Source organism: Brassica rapa, chromosome A07, assembly GCF_000309985.2.
Source record: "Brassica rapa cultivar Chiifu-401-42 chromosome A07, CAAS_Brap_v3.01, whole genome shotgun sequence".
NCBI lineage: Eukaryota > Viridiplantae > Streptophyta > Magnoliopsida > Brassicales > Brassicaceae > Brassica > Brassica rapa.
In genome coordinates this window covers 27780607-27803662 of record NC_024801.2, presented here as the reverse complement: position 1 = coordinate 27803662, position 23056 = coordinate 27780607, and the positions used below count along the sequence as shown (strand labels likewise).

The following is a 23056-nucleotide window of genomic DNA, read 5'->3' as shown; positions in this document are numbered from 1 at the left end:
AATATTAATTAAAAAGGTAGAAGTTATAGTTTAGTAAACAAAACTGAAGCATCAATACAGTAGAAAAGATCAACCTATCCATTCTACCCTCAAACTCGAGTACCAAACAAACGAGATTATGGCCTATATAGACTTCAAAGTTAACAATAAATTTTGTTTAATAAGAACATACAAGAACTTTATATAGCTCGTAATTACAAAACTGTTAGTACTATCTTAATAAAAAGACAAGTAATCGTCTAAAATATTTATATATATCACGGAAGCCAACATATATGCCATGAAGTATTCAGAATCTATGAAACCCCCCACGTATCTTTGCTAGATAATTAAGGAGTTTTCTATTAATGGCCAACCATTACTGAAATTGAGAAGATTGGAATCGTAATCTCTTTACAAAACAAAAACCATTACAAGTTTATTTATGTGACACTATAGACGGCATTGAAAATAAAATTAAAATAATACTTATTCCGTTCCATTAAGATGGATTTTTTAGAAAAAAAAATTGTTTTTCAAAGATGTATTTCTTGTGTTTTTTTATGAAAAAAATTGTAAATTTTGAGAAAATTAATTGACTTTATTGAATTACTATTGGTTAAAAATTATTAAAAATAGAAAATTACAGAAAATAATACGTTTATCATGATAATTTAATATGTTTTCTTAATATGTATGAAAATAATAAAAAAAATATCTTTGCGAAACGAATTGAGTAATATTTTGTTTCAATTAGTCTAAACAGCCCAGAGATATTTCATTTGAATGCAACACACAAATAACGTTAGCATTCATTTGAGAGTACTTGGACGACATCAATTGCATAACTCGAAATGGAAAATCACGGATTTATTTTTAGATGTGATACCAAGCATATGAGTATGACTAATTAATTTTAAAATTATGTGACATACAAATTTATTATTATTTTGTGAAATGATGATAGTAAATGAAAGTGAAGGGGAAGCTGAAGCTGACATGGAAGTTTGGTATGAATGTATGATTGAGAGGACAAGTGGATACAAGTGAGTCAAAAAAGTGAAGAGACGTTAATTTTTATTTATTTTTCTTTGGTTGCTGATTCGTTCAAACAACAAAAAGGGTTATTATTACACAGTAACCAAAACACAACTGGTCCCCTAATTCCAAATATCAATCCCAGTAATTGAAAGTGGGCCATCTTCTCTTTCAGTAGTGGGCTTCAACATCTGGCCCACACCTTTCATTATTTTTGTTTGGTCGGGTTGGTTACTTTTCATTATTCGCTTTCATTATTATTTTTTTGACGTTGTTTATCAATTAACGTTGATAATCATTCACAAGCAACAAAATCAATCAGGTCATTTAGTTACCACATTAAATCCCACACGTATTTACTTCTTTTCAATTAAAATAAAATTTGAAGTTGACCTCAATATATTAGTTTTTGCTTATATTGTTTTGTATGTAGACACTAACATAAGTTGAAGCAGCAATGAATTTTATTATTTACCAATACAAAACTTGGCAAAAATGGAGGATAAGACCTCTTCAGAGACATCTTGGCCACTGATCTGAGCAAGAGCCAAAGCAGCTTCTCTAAGCTCAATAGTCCAGAAATCAATCGGAAGCTCATCTTTGATTGCTTCTCTCAGCCTCTCTAACGCCTCTTTCGTCCGCACCAGTTGCTCACATTGTCTCTGATACACAACACACACAAAAAGGGAGATAAATGCAACATTCAAAAGTTAACTGCTAAAGACAAAGCTACATTTTAGAAATGAGAAAGACCTGATTCACTGTCCATTGATGTCCTCCAGTAGGGACCCGATCAAGACCAAGAATCTCCAGTATTGCTTCTTCAAGCTCTTCAATTCCTTGACCAGTAACAGCAGATGTAAATACAGATCTATGGAAAGCTTCTTCCTTCTTATCTTCCAGTTGTTCAGGAGTAGCACAGTCGATTTTGTTCATCACCAGAATCATAGGCTGCTTCATTTAACAAAGATCAGAACACAACAGCACTAATATAAAGAAGAAGAAGTGAATGTTGAACAGCTACCTTGTCAGATTGTATCTTATGTAGAAGCTCAGTGTCTTCTTCAGTCCAGCCTTCAACAGCATTCACCGCCATGATTATTACATCAGCAAGTTTAGCTGCTGTTTCTGATCTCTCAACTCCTGCAGTTATTAATCACTCACAAGATCTGAGCTTTGGCAATTACTCGTTGAATACTTAATTATAAAATATCCAAAAACATTTTTCTTGGTCTAAGCTGTTTTAAATCAGTTAAAATCGGTCTAATTCAATCTAAATCTGTGTATATTGGTTAAATTAATTAACAATGCTAGTGTAAGTTCACAAATTTGTCTGATTTCATTCTTTTGTATATCTAGATTCTATAATCAATCACGATAATTTTATAATTAAATCTAAAATATTTAAATATCTAATATAAATATATAAATATATCCTACTATATAAAAGGGACTAAATTCAAGGCTTTTGAGGCTATCCACCTCAGCCAAAATATTCTCATCCAAAAAGAATTAAAAATAAATATCATTTAGAAGATAATTAACTAATATAAAACTTTTGATATTTCTAAAAATTTCAAATTTGTAACTGCTAATTTATTAATAGAATCATATATCTATATTGAATTATGTTCTATTTTTAATCGTTACTTTAAGAGTAAATAAATTATTAATTTATAATATATATATAGTTTATAACTTTATATTGTAGTTATAAATAAAGAGAAAATAACCGGGAAAGGTGAAGAAGCTCATATAAAATTATGTAATTAAAATGGTAAAATGGTGAATATGATGAAGTGAATCTAAGAAAATTTGTTGTACAAATTATGGTGCTTTCTTCGTCCACTATAATGATTTAAAATAATATATATTCATATAAATAAGTCAATATTTGTTGTTTTTTTTTGTAAGATGTTAAGATTATCATTTTCTGAAAGGTTACACTGATCCAAAGAGATTAGTTTGTGGAGCTAACCAAACGAGGATTATAGTGTTTACTTTGGAAAAAGTAATAGGTTGAACGATAGATGGCGTGCGTGTTTTTTCACATGGAAATCTGCACATATATTAAAATTGTAAGATTTGAATCATAGAGAAAATATAGTGTATATGACTGAAGTTGATTCATTCTGAAACTAAAGATGGCTAAAATTCTTCTTTGTCAAAATGCATAGATGTGAATCTTATATGAATAGAGTTCTCAATTGCTTATAGCAGTGTAATAAATTCCGTGTGTAAAGGAAAAAAAATGTTATATAAGTGAAAACAAAAATTATGATTTTTTTCTTGTGCTTATAGGCTCTTCGCAATTTGAAGAAGAAAGAACATATTGTGTGAAAATTTTTGGCTCGGTCAAATTTTATCGAGTTGTTTATAAAACTGTTGTTATATGATTCATGTAAATTTTCAGTGTTGATTTAAAAGCCCAAGAAAACCCATCTATACTGACTTTTTGATTTTTTTCTGTGATTTAAATAAAAAAGATAAAACTTTCGATAAGTTATGTAAACTCAGAACAAGTATTTAACTTTAGAAAGCATTTACATGTTTCAAACTTATAATATATACATATATAACATATATAATGTTTAAAATTATGTATATAAAACCTGTATAAAATGTGCTTAAATATGTTTCTCTTCTTTAATGTGTTAATTGTACTATATATAACATTATTTTAAAATTTCAAAAAGTTTATGTCACATTCAAAAACTATCAATAAAAAATATAATTCTCCATCTACAACCAGAAAAAAGAAAAACTATAAACATCTAAATTTAAATTAAGAAAAACTAACATTGGAAAAACAAAAAATTAATGTAAAAGAAACAAACCGACAAATAATATTATAAATAAAATAAATTTATAAGACACAATCCGCGCTTCGCGCGGAAAAAATCTCTAGTACATTTATAATAAATAAACAAATAACAGTCCCTGAATAATCAGCCTAGTCTCTAGACTTATAGAAAGCATTTAACTACTACCTAGCAATTTATTGAACATTGATTAGAACACCTTACCTATTTTTTCGACAATGTCGTTGGTTTCTCTGATACCAGCAGTGTCAAGAAGAGTGACAGGCACGCCACGGAGTGTAACACTAGCTTCCACTACGTCACGTGTAGTTCCAGCAACTTCCGTAACAATGGCTCTCTCACTCTGCACGCTAAAGTTAAATCACCAGTTGAAAAAATCTAATGCGATTCTACTTGAATAAACTCTGTTAAAAGATAATGAAAATGATCATTTATGTTCCATACTTTGCTCCAAGCATTCAAAAGACTCGATTTCCCCACGTTCGGACGCCCAATAATAGCTACCTGTAAGACAAATGATATACCAAACACTTAGTAAGCTTCAAGCATGAAGAAGAAGCAGCTTGTGTGTGTGTTTTACCTGCAACCCGGTTTGAAGAAGCTTGTCATAGTTTGCTGTATCTAACGCACTCTCTACATCTTCAGACATTTTCTTTATTTTGCTTATAACCAAGTTTGTATCCAATGGAGGCATCTCGTCATCGAAATCCAAACGAGCTTCAATTTCAGTGAGTAGCTCAATGCATTGCGCTCTTAGTGATTTGACCAAAGACGAAAACCCTCCCTAAAAAGAAGAAGAAGAACACTTTTACTTAGTTATATAACAATGATTAAATAATATATTACTAGATCACAAGGAGGGTAGAGATGTTATTATGCCTGAATCCCTTCTAAAGCGGCATCTGCAGCAGCAGAAGACTTGGCTGAGATAAGTTTCTCAACGTTTTCAGCTTGCGTTAGGTCCAAACGCCCATTTAGAAAAGCACGAAGTGTAAACTCTCCTGGTTAAAAAATAGAAAAGGATTCAGAATCTATAGCCAAAACATGTTTAAAACAAGGATGGACACAGAAGATAGTTTCTGACCTGGTTCTGCTAATCTTGCTCCAGCATCAACACATGCTCTCAAGACACGCCGCAGACAAACTTCGCTACCGTGACACTGAAGCTCAATTACATCTTCCCTTGTGTATGACCGAGGAGCCAACATAGGCACAGCTAAAACCTAATAAGCAAAGTCACACTCTCAATAATCAAAACATTCAAATACTACAATCCATGGTTCCAAAAATCGCTGTGCCCATCTAGGTGACAACTCAGGTCTTAACCGAAACAATTTTCTTCAAATCAAATCTATACAAGCTTAAATTGGTTTAAATTGTTCTAAGTCGGTCTAAATTTGTTAAATTAAATAACAATATTCGTACAAATTCACAAATTTGTCTAATTTCGTATGTTTAGTTTTGATAATTCATCAAAACAATTATTTATATAATTAAACACAGAAACTAAAACATATATTATAAATATAAAATAAAAATCAATAATTGGAAGCTAGACCTCGAATAATCAGCTCTCTACCTAGAGATTTCTTGAACATTGCTATAATCCATCAATCTAACCACAACGTACACACTAGTACACATGTCATACAAAGTCTCAAGCTTTTTATTATTAGCGTCAATGGAATTGAAAAAAGGTGAGAACTTTTCAATGCCTACCTCGTCAACAACACTGCCCTTTGAATCAACAACAACTCCATACTCCACAAAATGACTCCTTGGCCTCCACGAATCAACAGAACAATCACTCTCCTCCTCCTCCTCCTCCTCCTTCCTCCTCCTCTTAGCAGAACGAAACACTCGTCCAGCAACTTCCACAGCCTTATCCCCCGACAACCTCACGATCCCAACCGCGCCAGGTGGCCCACCGACCGGCGTCACGATAGCCGCGATAGTACTCGAGCTCTGAAACTGGTTATCAAACGCGTCGTTGCTGCTCAGAGGACCTCTCATACGCTCGTCCCCCTTGAAAACAAAAGAGCCCTTCTCTGACGTGGCTTGGGGTTTAAGAAGAGGGGTTTTAGCAGCAGCTGAGGAGAATAAGAGAAAGGTTAGATTTTTAGAGGTGGGTTTGGTTAGTCTGTTGGTTCGCGTTATGATCGGAGCGGCGCGGCGGAGGAGGTGAGCTCCGGCGGAGCGGAAGGAGAGGAGAAGCTCCATTGACGGCGGAAAGACGCTTTCGGATAGGCGGCCAACGAATACAACAACAGAGATAAACATCAAAACGCAGCGTTTAGAGGGAAAAAATATAAATAAATGGGTTTATTTGGTTTGGGCTTTTCTTCAGTAATACAAAGAGATGGGTTTTGTGGATTTATATACAGTTTGGGCTTTGCTTCGATAAAGCCCGATAAAGGAGAGAAGCCATCAAGACCATTTAAGAGTTGTAAAACGCAGCGTATTGTTAGTGCATTGTGAATATGGCTTTTTAAACCACTCTTTAATGAACCTGGCTTTGTTTCTGGTTCAGGTTCATGACGATGTCTTGATCAGAGCAAATTATTCGCCAACCTATCCAAATTGACGTATTAAATAAATAATGAAGTTAAAATATGATTGCTTAGTGGTAAGGATATGGTATAAATATAATTTTTTGTCCTGTCAACATATGGATAGGATCGGTTTCATTAATACTAATTTTCAATGCGTTTTTATATTCCAACTTGTCACATTATTGAGTTTTCATTTGTTGTAAGCATTTTATCCAGAAATATAGATTTCCAGTAATTTTAATTTGATTTTGATTTAGAATTTTTTTTTTGTTGTTCAAAATTTTAATTTGATTTTTGATATCAGAATTTCGGTTTGAAATGGCAATTCGGTAAATCTGTACTTATTCAAAAGTAGAACAACAAGCCACTAAGGTGGGACCTAGAGGTCAACTTTACACTTGACCTCTCCTGTGGCTAAAGGAAAAGGGGACCAAAGATGCAACATGCCAACAACAACTGAAAGCAAAACTCACTTTCTTTTAACACTACTGTACAAACACTTATACAACATCTTCTTTCTTCGTCATTATCTTCATCTTCTTCTTTCTTTTAAATCTCAGACCTCGTCTGAGAGTTTTGGACAGCAAGCTTCCACGGCATCAGCCACCGTCAGAAAGATATGGTCGTGTCCTAGCATGTCAGCAAAGTGCGACAAGTGTAGCTTGCCAATCACCAACGGTCCAGGGTTCGCAAGAACCAACTGTTATAAACACAAAAACAGAATCAAACTTTATAACTCTCCAAAAAAGGTAATTAATCTTCTTCAAATAATCCTTAAATCTATTTGTTTGTATATGTTTACCTGAATATCTCTTTTCTGGAGAGATTTGTATAAGTCTTCTAATGCGTGGATACCACTTGTGTCGATGTCCGTAACAGCTGAAAATATTATTTAAATGTTAATCTTTGTTTAGAAGTAATAACACGAAAACTATTGATTAGGAGTAAATTCTCAAAAAATAAAACTGTTTATTAGGAGTAAAGTTAACGTACGTGACATTTCAATGATCAGAAACTGGATCCTAGGTAGGCTTGCTGCTTTCACCTTCTCTTCTTCCTCTAGTAACCATCTTTGGATCCTATAAAATTTAAGGGTTCCCGGAATAAAGCTTCTTGTGAAATAAGTCAACATATCTTGGCTAGGGTTAAACCGTTTGTTTAGGGTTTACCTTTCTCTGACGTAATTTGAGTTGGAGAAGTAAATCGCCGAGTCAACACGAATGGTAAGAACCCCTGGAACCATGGTGGCTTCAGGATACTGTTGGATGTTTCGGTATACTGAAGTTCTTGGAATGTTTCCAAGAACCGCGGTTCTAGGTCTTGTTACTTGCAAGAGAATCTTAGCAAACGATATAGAGACCTGTCCACAAAACACACAAACAAAAATCAGAGAATGAAATCATGATGGCATAGATTTAGGGTCTATATAGCTTGAGACATACGGCAATGAGAAGTCCTATCTCAACGGAAACAAAGATGACGCCAAAGAAAGCTCCCATACAAGCGATGAAGTCAAGCTTATCGACCTTGAAGATCAAAATAGCTGCTTGGATATCAATCAGAGGAATCACTGCGTTGATGATAATAGCTGCTAGGATGGCGTTTGGTGTGTACTTGAAGAGAGGAGTGAGGAAGAGCAGTGTCAAGAGAACAACGATTGACATTATGATGTTGGAAACAGCAGTTTGACATCCAGCCATGAAGTTTACAGCTGATCTTGAGAACGATCCTGTCGCCACGTAGCAAGAAGACATCGATCCAACAACGTTCATAACACCTAGTGCTACCATCTCTTTGTTACCGTCGATTTGATAGTCTTTCATTGCAGCAAACGTTCTTCCAATCGCTACAGCTTCCTGTGAAAACATTGAAAAATATTCAGTGTTCTAAAAATCGGTATAGGTCACCTAGAATAATGATTTTACTAAAACAATTTTTTAAAATTCCGTTTAGATGGACTATGAACAATAGTCCTTCATAAAATGTCTAATTACGGTCTAATAATTTCTTAAACATTAAAAATATCCGAGTTATAACTAGTAGAATTGAAGTCTTAGTCGTTGAATTGTAACTTACTGTTAGGGCGACCATTCCAGCGACTACACCGATGCGAATCCCCTTTGCCAAGTTATCTCCGGAGAAGTAAATTTGATCAAAAGAGGAAGGATTGATCCCTTTGTCAAGATGTTTCACCTTTATTCATCAAAAAGGGAAACATGTTAGCACAAAGGCAAAAAGCTTGTGTCGCAAGTAAATACTTTGGTTGAGTGAGTTCTTACAATTTGGACTCCTTGTTTGTCGGCTCGGGTTATGTAGACAAAGAAGGTGGAAATGATAACTGATATCAACGGTGCTACCGCCGGAACCCAGAACAATTTCTTGTTCTTTTTCCCCTGTTCCAAGCAAGCCAAGAGATATCAGATTCAGATCAAAACAAAAATAGAAAACTATTTTATGTTTCAATAATATATATAATTTCTTACAATGAGCTTAGAAGTGAGGAGGAAGGTCAAGAAGGATGCACCAATGAGTATAGTCTGCCAATTCCACTGCATAACCAAATTAACATGTATTAGTGAAATATATTACACAACGGAGGAATCAAGAAAGCAAAAGAAGAGTTCTTACACCATGATGAGCTGCGCTGAAGACAGAATCTAAAACAGCAACGATATCGGTCTTCTTGGTGAATTTTTTGATCCCTAGGAACCCTTTGAGCTGCTGAAGAGCGATTGTAATGGCTGCACCACCCATGAATCCAACCACAGCCGCGTGCGAAAGGAAATCAATCAAGAAACCTAACCTAAAGAATCCAAGGGCTGCTTCAGTGACACCGGCGAAAAACGTGGCGGTGAAGGCAAGTCGGAGGTACTCATCAGGGTTTGTGACTGGATCGACCTCGGCTCGAAGGAGAGTACCTAGCAGCAGAGAAACCACAGCGACGGGTCCTATGGCTATGTCCCTAGAACTCCCCATACATGCGTACACCAATGGAGGTACAAAACTCGAATCTGTAAAATCATTTTCAACCATACATAATTAATTAATTGTCCCGTTTTATCAAACTAGATCAAGTGTCAAGGTCAAACTTACATAAACCATATTTAGGGTCCAAATTAGCGAGCTTAGCGTATCCAATATCCTGGAATCATCATAGAATATATATATGTACTTTAGAAACAAAGCAATAATAGGTGACTTGTGATACAAGTAAACTAGTATGGTTAGGTTTTTCTCACCTGAGGAATACAGAGACTGGCAATAGTTAAACCGGCAATTAGATCACCACGAAACTTCTTGAGATTGTAGCTACGCCCCCAATCGAAAACCGGGAAGACAGACTGGAGACCGAGCATGAACTGCTTGGACTTAGGCTGATCCTTAAAATGTCTGAGAGGATCATCATGGAAGAAAGTTTCTTTGAACGTGTACATGAAGTCATGGAACATGTTCTGCTTCGGTGGGACCCCAACTTTATGCCGTTGAGGCGACGATTTGATCGGGAGATCTCCACCGTCTGTTGCTGGACTTACATCACCGTCCACAGGATGAGCTCTCGAGGCCATAGCTATCTATGTATCTGCAAAACAGGACAAGAGACTTGTTAGGTTGAATACAGTTTGCCAATGTTTGAGGTTTGGTTTAAAAACAATTTGAGGAATATAATCGAACCAGGGGATAGAATAGATAACTGGATATGGTTTGTAGGTGACTTAAAAGTGTGATTTTGTAGCAACATTGATGAAGCTTATTTATAATGAAAAGTTTAGGAGATTGATTTTAATTAATTATGAGAAGAGAGTGTCATAAATAAATTGATGAATCTGGATAGGTAAGAGACCAAGTGCATGATCAAAGATGAAAAGTCTAAATTAGATTGCAAATTGATTAGTGTCTGTCGACATTTAAGCTAAAACAAACCAAGTCAATGGGTTTTATGGCATATTTTATGCGCGTAACTGCAAACTATCTCAATTCAATAATCTCGTTTACTTTCTGCCATAAGGAGAGATCGTTGACCAGGAGAGCCACTGCAACGTGGCCAAAGCCAGATGATTTGGATATTGAAATAAATGTGGATATAATACGGTAAATGTCAGTAGTTATCCCAGAGTAAGCGACGAGAAATTAACGTTATTTATCTTCCTATCAGTTTCCTAGTATTTAATTTTATTTTTGCTTTGAGTAGACGATAAAGAAGTATCGCATTATACTATTTTTTCGAATATTCGAAAATATATAATATAATTAAGTAACATTTGACATCCGGATTTTCTTATCGGTTGCTTGAACAGAAATTTTAGAAACAAAGACCTAAAAACCCCAGAATACAAACCTAACTTAACAAAATGTTCAGGAAGAAGACCTAAACAAATACGAACCAAACCTAACTCACACATATGTATACTCTATTTTTAGTCGTTCTCAGCTTCTAATATGGACTCAACATCTTGTCCAAACTCAAAAACATGTAGCTGTTATGTCAATTTCGAATAAATTTGTTTATTAGCAATATAAGGAAAGCATACATGTATATAAATAATAACTACTAAATTAATTCAATCAGTTTCTAGACAAAAGTCTTTTGTGCAAGGTGATGTGGAGTGGCTGGATTATTTTAAAGTGGCGTTTTCAGTTTATATGCAAGAAGTAAAACGTTAAGCTAGAACTATTTTGTTGCTAGTTGTAGTTGGAGCCGAACTCCCAAAAGGAAGACCACATGTTATGACTTTGTGATAAATACAACAATGCTGTATGCGCATGATTGAAATTCGAGATAATTGATATATTATCAGTGAAACGCTGTAATGGGTGCTATGCATGACTGTATGCAATCAAATATAATATTGGGTGATTACTCTGGTACCAGACAATAACACTATTGAAAAAGGAACTGATCAAAACTATGATTAAGCTTTAACAATAAAAAGTACATATGATTTAACATATACGCACGTGTATACTATAAATGAGTTTATTATAATAATAAATATAAAAATGATGAAACAATAAGTGGGTAAAGTAACAAGAAGATGCATAACCATTGATAGTTGGAAGGTGAAAACCACCACTTACCTGGAAAAGAAGAAGAAGAAATTCGATCTCGTTTTTGTAGCCTTTTCCTCGAAAGATCTTTCACGTGTTTTATTTATTACTTTCTTTGTACGAAAAGTTTTTTTTTAGCGAAAAAGAAAGAAATATATTTAAGAAGTAGAAGAAAGTTCACGAGAGACACAGTTACAACCTCCCCTTTTTTCCCAGATCGGTAGTTCAAAAGAAAAAAAAAAAGAACACCCAGATCGTTCACTATTCCTTTTCTATGTTAAAAACATTAAAATTAGCAAACCCGAATCATGTCCAGGTTCGCCGAATTTCTCTCAAAATATCAATTAATAAACAGAGAAATATGTAATTTTTCCTGAGAAAATAATATTTTTTAAAAACTGGGGAAAATTCCTCAGAAAAATACAAATAATTCGCAGTAGAAGAGAAACGTTTTGTTAATAAATTCTGTTTTTGTACTTTTAACTGAAAAAAAACTATCGATTATAAGAGATAAAAGTCGTGATTATGGTATTATGTGTTTTCCAGGGAGAATAAAAAATGTTTAATGAGGTGATACAGTGATAATGACAGAAGTCGAAGCGGGTAGATCGAACTTGTTTTTACGAAAATGGCACTTGCTATTTAGCAAAAAAAAAAAGAAAATGGCACTTGCTCCAAAACTAGAAAAGCGAAAAGGTCAAAAGAAAGGAGCGGTTTCTTTGCGCATTGAGTTGACTTTTAAGAAATACAGTGGGCCCCAGCGGTAGCAAGCTTGAATGTAGACTGTTGTGTGGCCAGGTTCTTACTCGGTGCAGTTAGCCATTGACTGCGTCTTCTCACGCTCGCTAGTGCTTTGCTGGCTATTAGCTATCGGCTCTCCATGTGGTTCATGGCTAGCCACACTATATTGACTATAATACTAATTTTAGTTAGTATTTATTTAGTTTAAATTTCTTTTCCCGTGTGCAAAATATAATAATATGAATGTTTTTCCTTTGGAAAGTTTGTATTCTTAATCTTTTTTCGATTTATATTCGTTATTGGAGGTATATGTAACATGTTCGCTGCTCTATTACAAGTTCTTAAGCTTTAACTTTTTTTTTTGTTTCCTGAAGATAGTTGGAAGCGAGTTTTCTATTGAAACCTAACACATAGCCCATCCTCGTATGGTTAAACAGTAATAATTTAATTTTTGGTAAAAATAAAAATTAGAACCTATAGGTTTTATGTCTTGGTGCAAACATTTTTTACCACTAAATTATTATTTTTTGGCTTAAAATGCCTACCATGATGTAAGAGCATCTTAAAAAAAAACTGTTTATTTTAGAGTTTGCAAAACTCTACATTTGAAGTTTCAAGGTGTTCTTCTCCAAAAGTAAAATTTCGAATTCAACTTCAAAATTATTTGTAATTTACACTATGGTTCTTATATTTGTCATAATTAATATAAACTATAAAACTTTTATAAATAACTAGTACATATATAAAAATATTACAGTAATATTAATTAATAACATATTACACTAAAATATAAAATTATAAATAGACATACATAATTAAATATTAAACTACAATCACAATACCACATTATTTCATAAAATTATTTTCGTAATGCTCCATCTTCGGTTACACAAAATTTGTTTGGACAATATTTTAGAGGTTCCGAAGAAAATTTACTAGACTATTAGTGTTGTTGTAATATTTAAATTTGTGTATAATTATGTCTTCATGTATCTTTTTTAAAAAATTTTGTTAAGTTTCTTTTGTAATATTTTTGTTGTCTAATTATAATTTTAAATATTATAAATCTTATTCTAAAAAATTATTTAATTTTATATGTAAAAATTTGAATTTATTAAAATAGATTTGAAATATTTATGATATACAAAAGTTTTATAGAATAAAACGATAAATGTGAAAATATTTGAGAATCATCAATTATAAAGACCAAAATTCTAAATTTGAAGTTTTGAAGATCTTTTTTGAAAAGCAAAAAAACTATATATTTAAAGTTATAGAGTTTTTTTTGGAGATGCTCTAAGAGTTATATTATTTTAGTGATATATGATCTGTAAAATATAATTGGTGATTTGCCGACCAGGAAAAATAAATTGGTATTTTGTTGCCGTCTTATATTATAAGAAACTGAACGTTTCAAAGGACTCAAGAGTCATATATATATGATCGACTGGTACAATTTTTCTTCTTCGTGATAAACTACAGATAAACTAGGGCAATATTAAAACTTTCAGGTGCCGCCCACAAGATGGTAACATATGTATAACTCAGCTGTCCAGAGTCCAAACAAATGTTTCTTATGTACACGACTTTAATCATATTTATGTGTAATCCATAAATCTATACTACTAAAGCAGGATCCTAATGTCATAATTACCTTAGTCTGTTCTTTCCTTTACTAATATTGCATGTTTCATTAAGGGCAATCAAGTAATATTAATAACACATCTATATTGGGTCATTATTTTCGGATTCAGCCCACATCAAATCTCTCTTGGGCCATTTGGACCTATTAAAAAATCAGATTCAATTCTCACTTTTTTTTTCCTTTGGGCATTTGAGTCCAAGTTCAAATAATTTTTTTCAACTATTCTTAATTATTATTTTTTCTTTTTTTAATATAATTTAAGCATTCATAAAAATAATTGAATTTTTTTATTGAAAAGTATAAATCTTTATTAAAAGTATATAATTTTTTAATTAAAATATTAACTACATAATAAAATTAATTTATCAAAGTTATACCAACTTAATTTATTAAAAAAAATAGTTTAATTTTTTAAACATAAATAGTCATTTAAAATGAAATACGATAAATAAAGATAAAAATTTTAAGTCTTTTATAAAATAAAGCACAAATATATGAAAATGTGACATTTACTAAATATTTGTCAATTAAAAAAAAAAACAAAAAAAAACCCGCGCTTTGAAAGCGCGTGTCAAAATCTAGTATACTATTATGCATGAGTAATGTATGTTCGCTTGGTTGGTTATAACACTCATTTTTAAAATAAACAAGTTGGATGGTTTTATACGGTTGGTGTAACGATTAAAACAAATACGTTTGTAAGATGATACTGACAAAAATGAATTTCTGATTAAAAGCATTTAATAGCGTTATAAAATGGTCATAAAACGGAAAACGCACCAGCTTAAATCGTTTAAAAGTATTTTTCAGAAAGGTTTTCATTTTACAAGTAATATAAGTACTATGTTTATAAACGATTGCATCTAAACCAATCAAACCCTTAAACCATACGATGTTGTTGCAAAAGCTAAACCACATGATGATTATAAACTTTTTGTTCGAGTCGAAGTTTTTGATTCTTGTTTTCGTTTTTGGTTGATTTATAAAATTTACATTAAAAAAAAGCTAAACGACATGATTAGTCAAAACAGAAGAAGCGAAACCACATGTTATTTCAAATATATGATATTTTGTTAAAAGTATATTAAAATTTTATGTTTTTTAGAAATAACAAATTTGTAAAAATATAATGTTAAAGTAAAAATATATGTTCCTTTAGAATATATTAGTATTAAAGTAATTAAAACAATAAAATTTGTAAGATCTAATTAGTTAAACAATTTTAAATAAAACTAGAATAACATTAAAATGTTAAAAGTTATATTTTGTAATATTATACATTCTTTGATATTCTAATTAATATTTTATACCCAATCAGTAATATTTTACAAATAAAGTTCTGGCACAGTTCGTGCCTTCGTGGTCTCCGATAGCGTAGGACGCGGCCACATGTATCTGCTTTGCATTTTAGATAAAGGTGTAATAATGGGTTATTGGTTCGGTTCGGTAACAATTCTTAATAGTTTTGTGTAATCTGTCCAAGAAAAAAGTCAAAGCTTATAGACTAGTAAAGTAGTTATTAGTTTTTTTTGTTCATATCGAATGAATTATTATGTTGAATCTTAATTGTTATAGGTTGACTTATGGTTTTTAGCTATTATCCATCACTTTTCATCAATTTATTATATTTCAAACTTATGGCACACATCATTTATTAACACTTGAAATTAATTGAACTACTGTAAATTACATATTTTAATAGTTTTAATCAATCCATAAAAAAATTGAAAACTCATAGATAACAAAGTTCTAAAACAAAAACACAAATGGGGAATGCCATGCCAAATGCTAACAATTCAGCAAATCACCAAAAAATCCAGCAAATTTTGTCATTTTGGTTGTAACCAAGCTTTTTCTTTTTGCTAAGTTAACCAAGCATATTACGTTATGAAAAATCAGGTTCAGCTGTTGTTGCTCCAGCTCAGTAGTTATTAGCAACTAGCAAGTTTTTTTGGGACGTTAGTATCGTTCTAACCGCATTACATTCATCTCCTTCTTGGTGCCGATAGACCTTTTTCCGATTTTTGTAACTTTATTTGAAACCACTGTAAGAGATTATAAATTGTCTTTTCCATCGTGTTAGTAATATCATTAATACAGATAAAAGTCACTCACCTACTGGGTGGTCAGGCTTTGCTTCTGTTGGAGCCCATTCTATGGATATCACCGACTTCATTCTCTACCACTACAAGATTTATATAATATTAAACATTTTGGATAAATTTCCTTTTTATGAATCACACGATGCATCCGTTGTGAAAAAAAAACTGGCGCCATCGTTTAAACATAAAACTATATTTATCGCGAGTTACTTTATTGATCAGCTAATTTTCACATAACAAGAGTTGGCATTGTTGAGATTCGTTGGACCAGGGAACCCCACGTACGAGTCTATGAATATGACCTTATAATAGCTAGCGTGGGGGATTCCTGTGGATGAAAAGAGTGGAAAAGTGAGAATATGAGTGGCTCATAGTGGAAACATAGAGAAACATATAAGAGCCATGCTTCGATCATGATCGTCTGGTGAATATATTCCATTGTTGTTTTTATTACAGTAACCAAAAATTCGAAACATATTCTATTGGATTTGATTATAGTAACGAAAAATTCCAAAATAAAAGAGAATGTGGACTGAACATACCCAAAGACTACTCTCCTCCGTTGAGTTCCATATTCTTGCATATAAAGCTAAGGAAAAGAGACCCGAAAATAATTAAATCAAAATTTCATTTGCATTTTCTTGTTCATTTTCTTTTTTTTTTCCCCTCCAAATCAACTATGGTATAGTGCTTTCTTTCTCCATCAGAACATTTTTGTTTTATTTGGCAACTCGTACATCTCCACTTAAAATATTCGTTTTGGATCAGAATTCGTATGTTAACTATCACGAGTATTTTACCAAAAAGAAAACGATCATGAGTATACATGTTAAATGTAGATGTCAATTAATAATTTGGATGTTAATTTCGGAAATATTGTTATAAAGTATAAACTAATAACTTTTCTTCCACAAGTATATTCTGGTAATTAATTTCAATATATACGCAATTATCTGACCCTCTAACGTTTTGGTATGTTATAATAGAATGATTGTATCTATGTTGCGTTCATACGTCAAACGTTGATCATATATTCTTAAGAAAATAATTATGGTAATTTATGTTGTGTCCTTGATGTGTCTTTTTATACGAGTTTTAGAGCAAGCGCATTAATGAACCACCGGTCAGAGTTCATAATTTAAAAAAAAATTTATTATTTTTTTAAATAAATAAATAAACTGACGAATAGTAGGTCGTCACGTAATGTGGGGCCCGTTAAACAGTAATGATTTTTATGCAGAAGGAGCGTGGCGAGACGAGGTCTTCGCTGTTGTTTATTATAATAATTTTTTTTTTCAATTTGCGTGTGAACCTCCCCTAAAACTCTTCAATGCGATTGCTTTTACTACCGTTGGATTATTTTGTCATTAGTCTAGTGGTCTAAGCCACACACTCTTACCCTTGTCAAAGATCTGAACCAGAGGTTCTTAAAAAATTGTGAACCAGCGTGAATTAGCCGGTAGTCAATCAACTTCAGTTAATAATATTGATAATATTGAATATAAATCCAGTGTCATATATTAGTCATGCATTTTCTATTTTTTTTTAAGCAAGTCGATTTGATGTAATACCAATCTTTTATTGAATGAATATTACACATTAGAATAAAAATATACAAAATCTTGAATTTTTTTTTGTTTGATTTGTGATTACGATGTAAAAAATGGTCACAACAAGGTGGTACTTATCTTTCACATGATTAATATTCTTTAAACTATGCACGACCGTGATATATTCCGACAAATTTACCATGTATTATTTGTAACATGCCTTCTTGTTGGTATGTTAATTTTTATATGCTATAAAAGAAATATATAATCGGATAAAAGCAGATGTGTTACTCACAGGTCTCTATCCATAACGCTGAATAAAAAAATATTATTCGGACGGATTTTGGTAACTGATAGGAAGATAAATAATGTTAATGCTATACCATACATCTAACTCATTTTGGCTGGAACTCATTCGCGGTTTGCGCTGTTGAAGTAGTTCATTCGAATGTGTTAGACGCATTGTCCACTTTGGATGGCCAAATGTGGTTTACTTTTATAAAAGAATTGCCTGGAAGTAACTCACAAATTCAGTTTTCAGAAGCATTATTCTAGGGATGGAGCCACTGGGGCTTATCCCTTTTTAGTGTTTTGAAATCAAACATTTCATCTACTTGCTCCGCCGTGGTGCCGAAAAATAAACCTATGTGTCGATCGATTAATTAGTTGCTTAAAAATCATCCCAGCACTACATACAGTTTCACTAATGAATATTACGAATTTGATATTCTACAAATTTTGATTTGTGGTATTTTATTAAGTATAATATAAAATGGGTGTTTTATTTAGTTTACTATAAAGTTACAATTATTAAAGAATGCAGGTGCGGCATATTTCAGAAATAGGACATACGTTGGAAATTGAGTTTAATATGGATTATATGTATATACTATATGTTTGAATAAATTTGTTTATATATATGCCTATATATATGGAAAACAAAGTTAGTTCTCTATCACACACTTCAGAAACCCACAACGATAACCAAAATGAACATAGAGATGCAGAGCCACCAGGCGGAAGCCGCCCCCGCAGAAGAGCCGTTGTCCCAGTGGCTGATAAATATGCCGGAGCCACCAACCATATGGCAAGAGTTTGTTGGGTACATAAGAACAAATGTGTTGTCCAAGAAGAGGAACAAGATGAAGAAGAAATCATCAAACCCGGTTTACTCTTATCTTAAATCGGTTTTCCCTATACTTATATGGGGAAGACAATACAAACTCAACATGTTCAAGAAAGATTTGATGGCTGGTCTTACTCTCGCTAGTCTTTGCATTCCTCAGGTAATTTAACTCACAAATTCTATTGTCAATATCCTCAGTGATGATTTCTTCCATACATTTTCAATTTTATTTGCAGAGTATAGGATATGCTAATTTGGCTGGACTTGATCCAGAGTACGGTCTATGTAAGTCCAAATTTTCAACTCAAACTTGAATAGTTTCCTTAAAAAATTTCTGCATAATTAAATTCAATTTAAAAATATATATACCAGATACAAGTGTGGTACCACCTCTAATATATTCCATGATGGGAAGTTCGAGAGAGTTAGCCATTGGTCCTGTGGCTGTAGTTTCGCTTCTGCTTTCGTCGATGGTCAGTGACCTTCAAGATCCTGTCACCGACCCAATTGCTTACCGAAAAATTGTCTTCACGGCCACGTTTTTTGCTGGCGCGTTTCAAGCCATCTTTGGACTCTTCAGGCAAATATTTCATAGATATTCATTATAAAATCATATAATTTATACTGTGCTACAGTTATTATAATTGTATGTGGACCGGCGAAGACAAAAGTGTAGTCATCTGATCAAAATAAATGTTATTATAAATGTGTATCAGGTTAGGGTTTTTGGTGGATTTTCTGTCACATGCTGCTCTTGTTGGGTTCATGGCTGGTGCTGCCATTGTCATTGGTTTACAACAACTGAAAGGTTTATTTGGTTTGTCTCATTTTACCAGCAAAACCGATGTGGTTTCGGTTTTATCTTCGGTTTTCCACTCACTTCATCATCCGGTACGTACCGGTAGTTTGGCTAAATTTAAAGTCACAAATATAGAATCTATTTCAACTATTAATTACTTTTGCAGTGGCAACCTTTGAACTTTGTCATTGGTAGCTCATTCCTTATCTTCATCCTCCTAGCGAGATTTCTCGTAAGTAAGACAAAATTACATTAATATCAACATATGACAATAACTATACTTAATTTATTTTTATTGATTTTTTTATAAATTAATTCAGGGAAAAAGAAACAAAAAATTGTTCTGGATTCCAGCGATGGCACCGCTAATATCAGTGATATTAGCAACCCTAATCGTGTATTTAACCAATGCTGAAACACGAGGGGTTAAGATTGTTAAAAACATTAAACCAGGGTTTAACCGACCTTCTGTTAACCAATTGGAATTTAACGGTCCACATCTCGGTCAGGTCGCCAAAATTGGTATCATTTGTGCAATCATCGCTCTCACGGTTAGTAACATTCCCATCTCTTCTCTCTTACACATGGTTCAAACTAATCAGTAATCACCTAATTTAGTCTGGAACTAATTGATTAAATTAAATGTAATAATACAGGAGGCGATTGCAGTAGGGAGATCTTTTGCAACGATCAAAGGATATCGTCTAGATGGTAACAAAGAGATGATGGCAATGGGATTTAGCAACATCGCTGGCTCTTTAACTTCTTGCTATGTAGCTACCGGTAATATGTTCTTTTTAAAATTAACCCTCGGTTTATTAATTTAAACCCAAACCGGAATTGACCGATATGATATTTTAAAACTGTCGAATCAAGAATTTAAACTCATATTAAGCATATTGGTTCATCTATTTATCTTTCACTTCCCATGTGGACTGTCTAATAGGATCATTTTCAAGAACGGCGGTGAATTTTAGTGCTGGCTGCGAGACGGTGGTATCAAACATTGTAATGGCGATAACAGTGATGGTTTCGCTTGAAGTTTTGACAAGGTTTCTCTATTTTACACCGACCGCAATACTGGCCTCCATCATTCTCTCGGCGCTTCCTGGCCTTATCGATATTTCTGGCGCTTTGCACATTTGGAAGCTTGATAAGCTTGATTTTCTCGTCCTTGTGGCCGCCTTCTTAGGTGTCCTGTTTGCCTCCGTAGAGATCGGTCTTCTACTCGCCGTGAGTCTTTCTTTCTTTTTAGCTACTTTTGATTTTTCTTTTACTTTTCACCCACCAAAATCTTAGACGGTAAAATAAATAGAAATACTAAAAGATAGTAGTAAAACACTTTAAAAAAATTACAAAGAATTTTTATTTAAGATAACATTACAGCTAAAAATGATATTCCATCCATTTCATTTTTATTTAAGGTTTTTACACTCGAATTAAAAAAATACTTAAATTATATGTTTTACCCCTATTTGATACATAATTTTGTTTATTTTATTAATGTATGAGTTAAGCGTAAGGGTAAAAACTGGAAAAAGTATTTAATATTTTCCTTAAAAATATAAAACGATACTTATAATAAAATAAAATTTAAAAGCTAAAACGACATTTAATATGAAACAAATAGAGTATTTGATATTTGAACTTGAGGTTAGTGATTATGATTTAGTAAAGATTTAAAGTTTGAAGTAATTTAGTCATTTTACTCTAAATTAATTATTTTGGGGTTTTCCTTTCTTTGCGTGTTATATTTTGTCATAATTTTTTTTGTTTTGTGCTATTTAAGGGATTTGGCCAAATAAGTATGTCTATGATTTAAACTACACGCATCTATAAATTAGAAAGTTGTTATGCAGATTGATTGATTGTGGTCGAGTCAACTATAAGCTGATCTATATCCAATCATGTGAACTAAGCTATAGGAACAAAACCGACAACATCTCATATAAAACGTATAACCAATTAAATTTAGTTTGAAATGAAGCTACTAGCCGACCAAATTTGCTGTGCATAGACCGTGAATGACAAACATCAATAATGTTATATGACGTTTCGTCCAAGTGGTAATATTTAGTACATATAATTCCAAATATGAAGTCAAGTTGTAGATGAACAGGACAAAATACCTTCGACAATTGCAAATCTCATAATTGAGTCCTTTGCAAAATCATCCATCTATTGTAAGGATAAAGTCTTTCTAAGCATGCTTATGCCTAACCCAGGGCCTTACCCTACACTTTTACTACTCCACTTAATCAGTTGTTTTTGCGGTCCAATTCTAATATATCTACTTGATTGGTACAAACATAGATTTATACATGCTTATTTGGATATATGTAGGTGGGGATATCGTTTACGAGAATAATTTTGAGTTCGATACGACCAACAGTTGAGGCTTTAGGCAGATTGTCAAAAACCGATATCTTCGGTGACATAAATCAGTACCCAATGGCTACTAAGACCCAAGGACTATTGACTCTTCGAATCAGCTCTCCGTTGTTATGCTTTGCAAATGCTAATTTTATTAGAGACCGGTTAATTTCTGTTTCACTTATCAACTTCTTTTCTCATTTTTTATTAAGCTCTAATTTATTTCTCTTTTGAAACTCTATGGTTTGATGATATATATTTTATTTTCCTTTTTAACATACAGAATATTGAATTCAATTCAAAAGGTAGAAGAAGGGGAAGATGATGAACAAGAAGTTAAAAGGGCAAAAGTTCTTCAAGTAGTAATTCTCGACATGTCTTGTAAGTATCTACATTTCTATGATACCAATAATTAATACTAGAGAGAATTTTATATATTGTAATTAGTGAAAGTTAAATGTAGTTAACAAAATATCCAATTTTCTGATTTATTTACGTGTTTCTTAAAATAATTGGTGAAGGCGTGATGGGCCTAGATACATCAGGAGTAGTCGCACTTGAAGAATTACATCAAGAGTTGGCTTCTAATGACACCCAGGTACATTTTGATAATTTATCCATAAAGAAATCATAGCATATATATGCGTAAATGCTAGTTTTCACTATATACGGGTCTTATTTTTGGGGTGCAGTTAGTGATCGCTAGTCCAAGATGGAGAGTATTTCACAAACTGAAGCGAGCGAAACTGGAGGAGAAAGTGAAAAAAGAAAATATATTTATGACAGTAGGAGAAGCCGTAGATTTTTACGTAAGAGCAAGAACTACGTCGCACGATATGTGTTGATATATGGGCAAAAATGTATTGAGATAGCGTTTAAGGTCATAGCCATTGAATAAAAACCAAATATTGGCCTTTTGCATATAGATATATAGTCGAGGTCTCCGTAAGCATGGGAGGGTAGCCTTTACGACGAGAAGCTTATAGTTGAATATGTACTATTGTGTTTCTCTAATTATTGACAGAATAAATGATATATTGTCCGAAAATTAATAATCTTCTTTGGTTTATAAAACCGGTTTATATGTTGTCATCTACTGGTAATCACATATGAATACCAGTACACCCACGATTCACTAAAGCGTAATGTGATTGGAGGATGAGCACTTATCACCAAGCCAACAAATTACGAAACATAAGAAAATGGTTATGTTGTATGCCGTGGTGAAGAAACGAGGACGGATTTTGCGCATGGTTTTGCATACCAGAGTTGGACCAATTAAT

General features: G+C 32.8%; 3 protein-coding genes and 1 long non-coding RNA gene across 5 annotated transcripts; 2 read left to right on the top strand and 2 right to left on the bottom strand.

The window, feature by feature from the left end:
* Window positions 1-1356: 1356 nt before the first annotated feature.
* Window positions 1357-6129, bottom strand: LOC103832226 (tRNA modification GTPase MnmE). Its single transcript, XM_009108200.3, has 9 exons — window positions 5559-6129; window positions 4924-5062; window positions 4719-4840; window positions 4420-4623; window positions 4284-4343; window positions 4044-4182; window positions 2042-2160; window positions 1771-1968; window positions 1357-1679 (listed from the first exon to the last, which is right to left on the bottom strand). Exons 1-9 carry the CDS (start codon window positions 6117-6119, stop codon window positions 1485-1487), a joined length of 1737 nt encoding a protein of 578 aa, XP_009106448.3. The 5' UTR covers window positions 6120-6129; the 3' UTR covers window positions 1357-1484.
* A 574-nt stretch (window positions 6130-6703) lies between these two features.
* On the bottom strand, window positions 6704-11949 carry LOC103832224 (sulfate transporter 1.2). Of its 2 annotated transcripts, none has more exons than XM_033275701.1 (12): window positions 11468-11949; window positions 9631-9971; window positions 9485-9533; window positions 9020-9402; window positions 8875-8940; window positions 8671-8784; window positions 8468-8584; window positions 7834-8247; window positions 7561-7751; window positions 7385-7470; window positions 7194-7270; window positions 6704-7091 (listed from the first exon to the last, which is right to left on the bottom strand). In XM_033275701.1, the coding sequence occupies exons 2-12, from the start codon at window positions 9955-9957 to the stop codon at window positions 6948-6950; spliced, it is 1968 nt and encodes a 655-aa protein (XP_033131592.1). In that variant the 5' UTR covers window positions 9958-9971; window positions 11468-11949; the 3' UTR covers window positions 6704-6947. The 2 variants fall into 2 exon arrangements, with proteins under 2 accessions (XP_033131592.1, XP_009106444.1); XM_009108196.3 differs by lacking the exon at window positions 11468-11949 and adding an exon at window positions 10064-10403.
* On the top strand, window positions 6903-10649 carry LOC103832225. Its single transcript, XR_625962.3, has 2 exons — window positions 6903-7140; window positions 10398-10649. It is a non-coding gene; the product is annotated as an uncharacterized LOC103832225 (long non-coding RNA).
* A 6067-nt stretch (window positions 11950-18016) lies between the features above and the next one.
* On the top strand, window positions 18017-22853 carry LOC103832223 (sulfate transporter 2.2). The gene is made up of 12 exons (XM_009108194.3): window positions 18017-18761; window positions 18838-18886; window positions 18974-19181; window positions 19318-19492; window positions 19567-19632; window positions 19721-19951; window positions 20057-20183; window positions 20347-20633; window positions 21744-21937; window positions 22057-22154; window positions 22295-22371; window positions 22466-22853. The coding sequence occupies exons 1-12, from the start codon at window positions 18465-18467 to the stop codon at window positions 22616-22618; spliced, it is 1962 nt and encodes a 653-aa protein (XP_009106442.1). The 5' UTR covers window positions 18017-18464; the 3' UTR covers window positions 22619-22853.
* The last annotated feature ends 203 nt before the right edge of the window (window positions 22854-23056 follow it).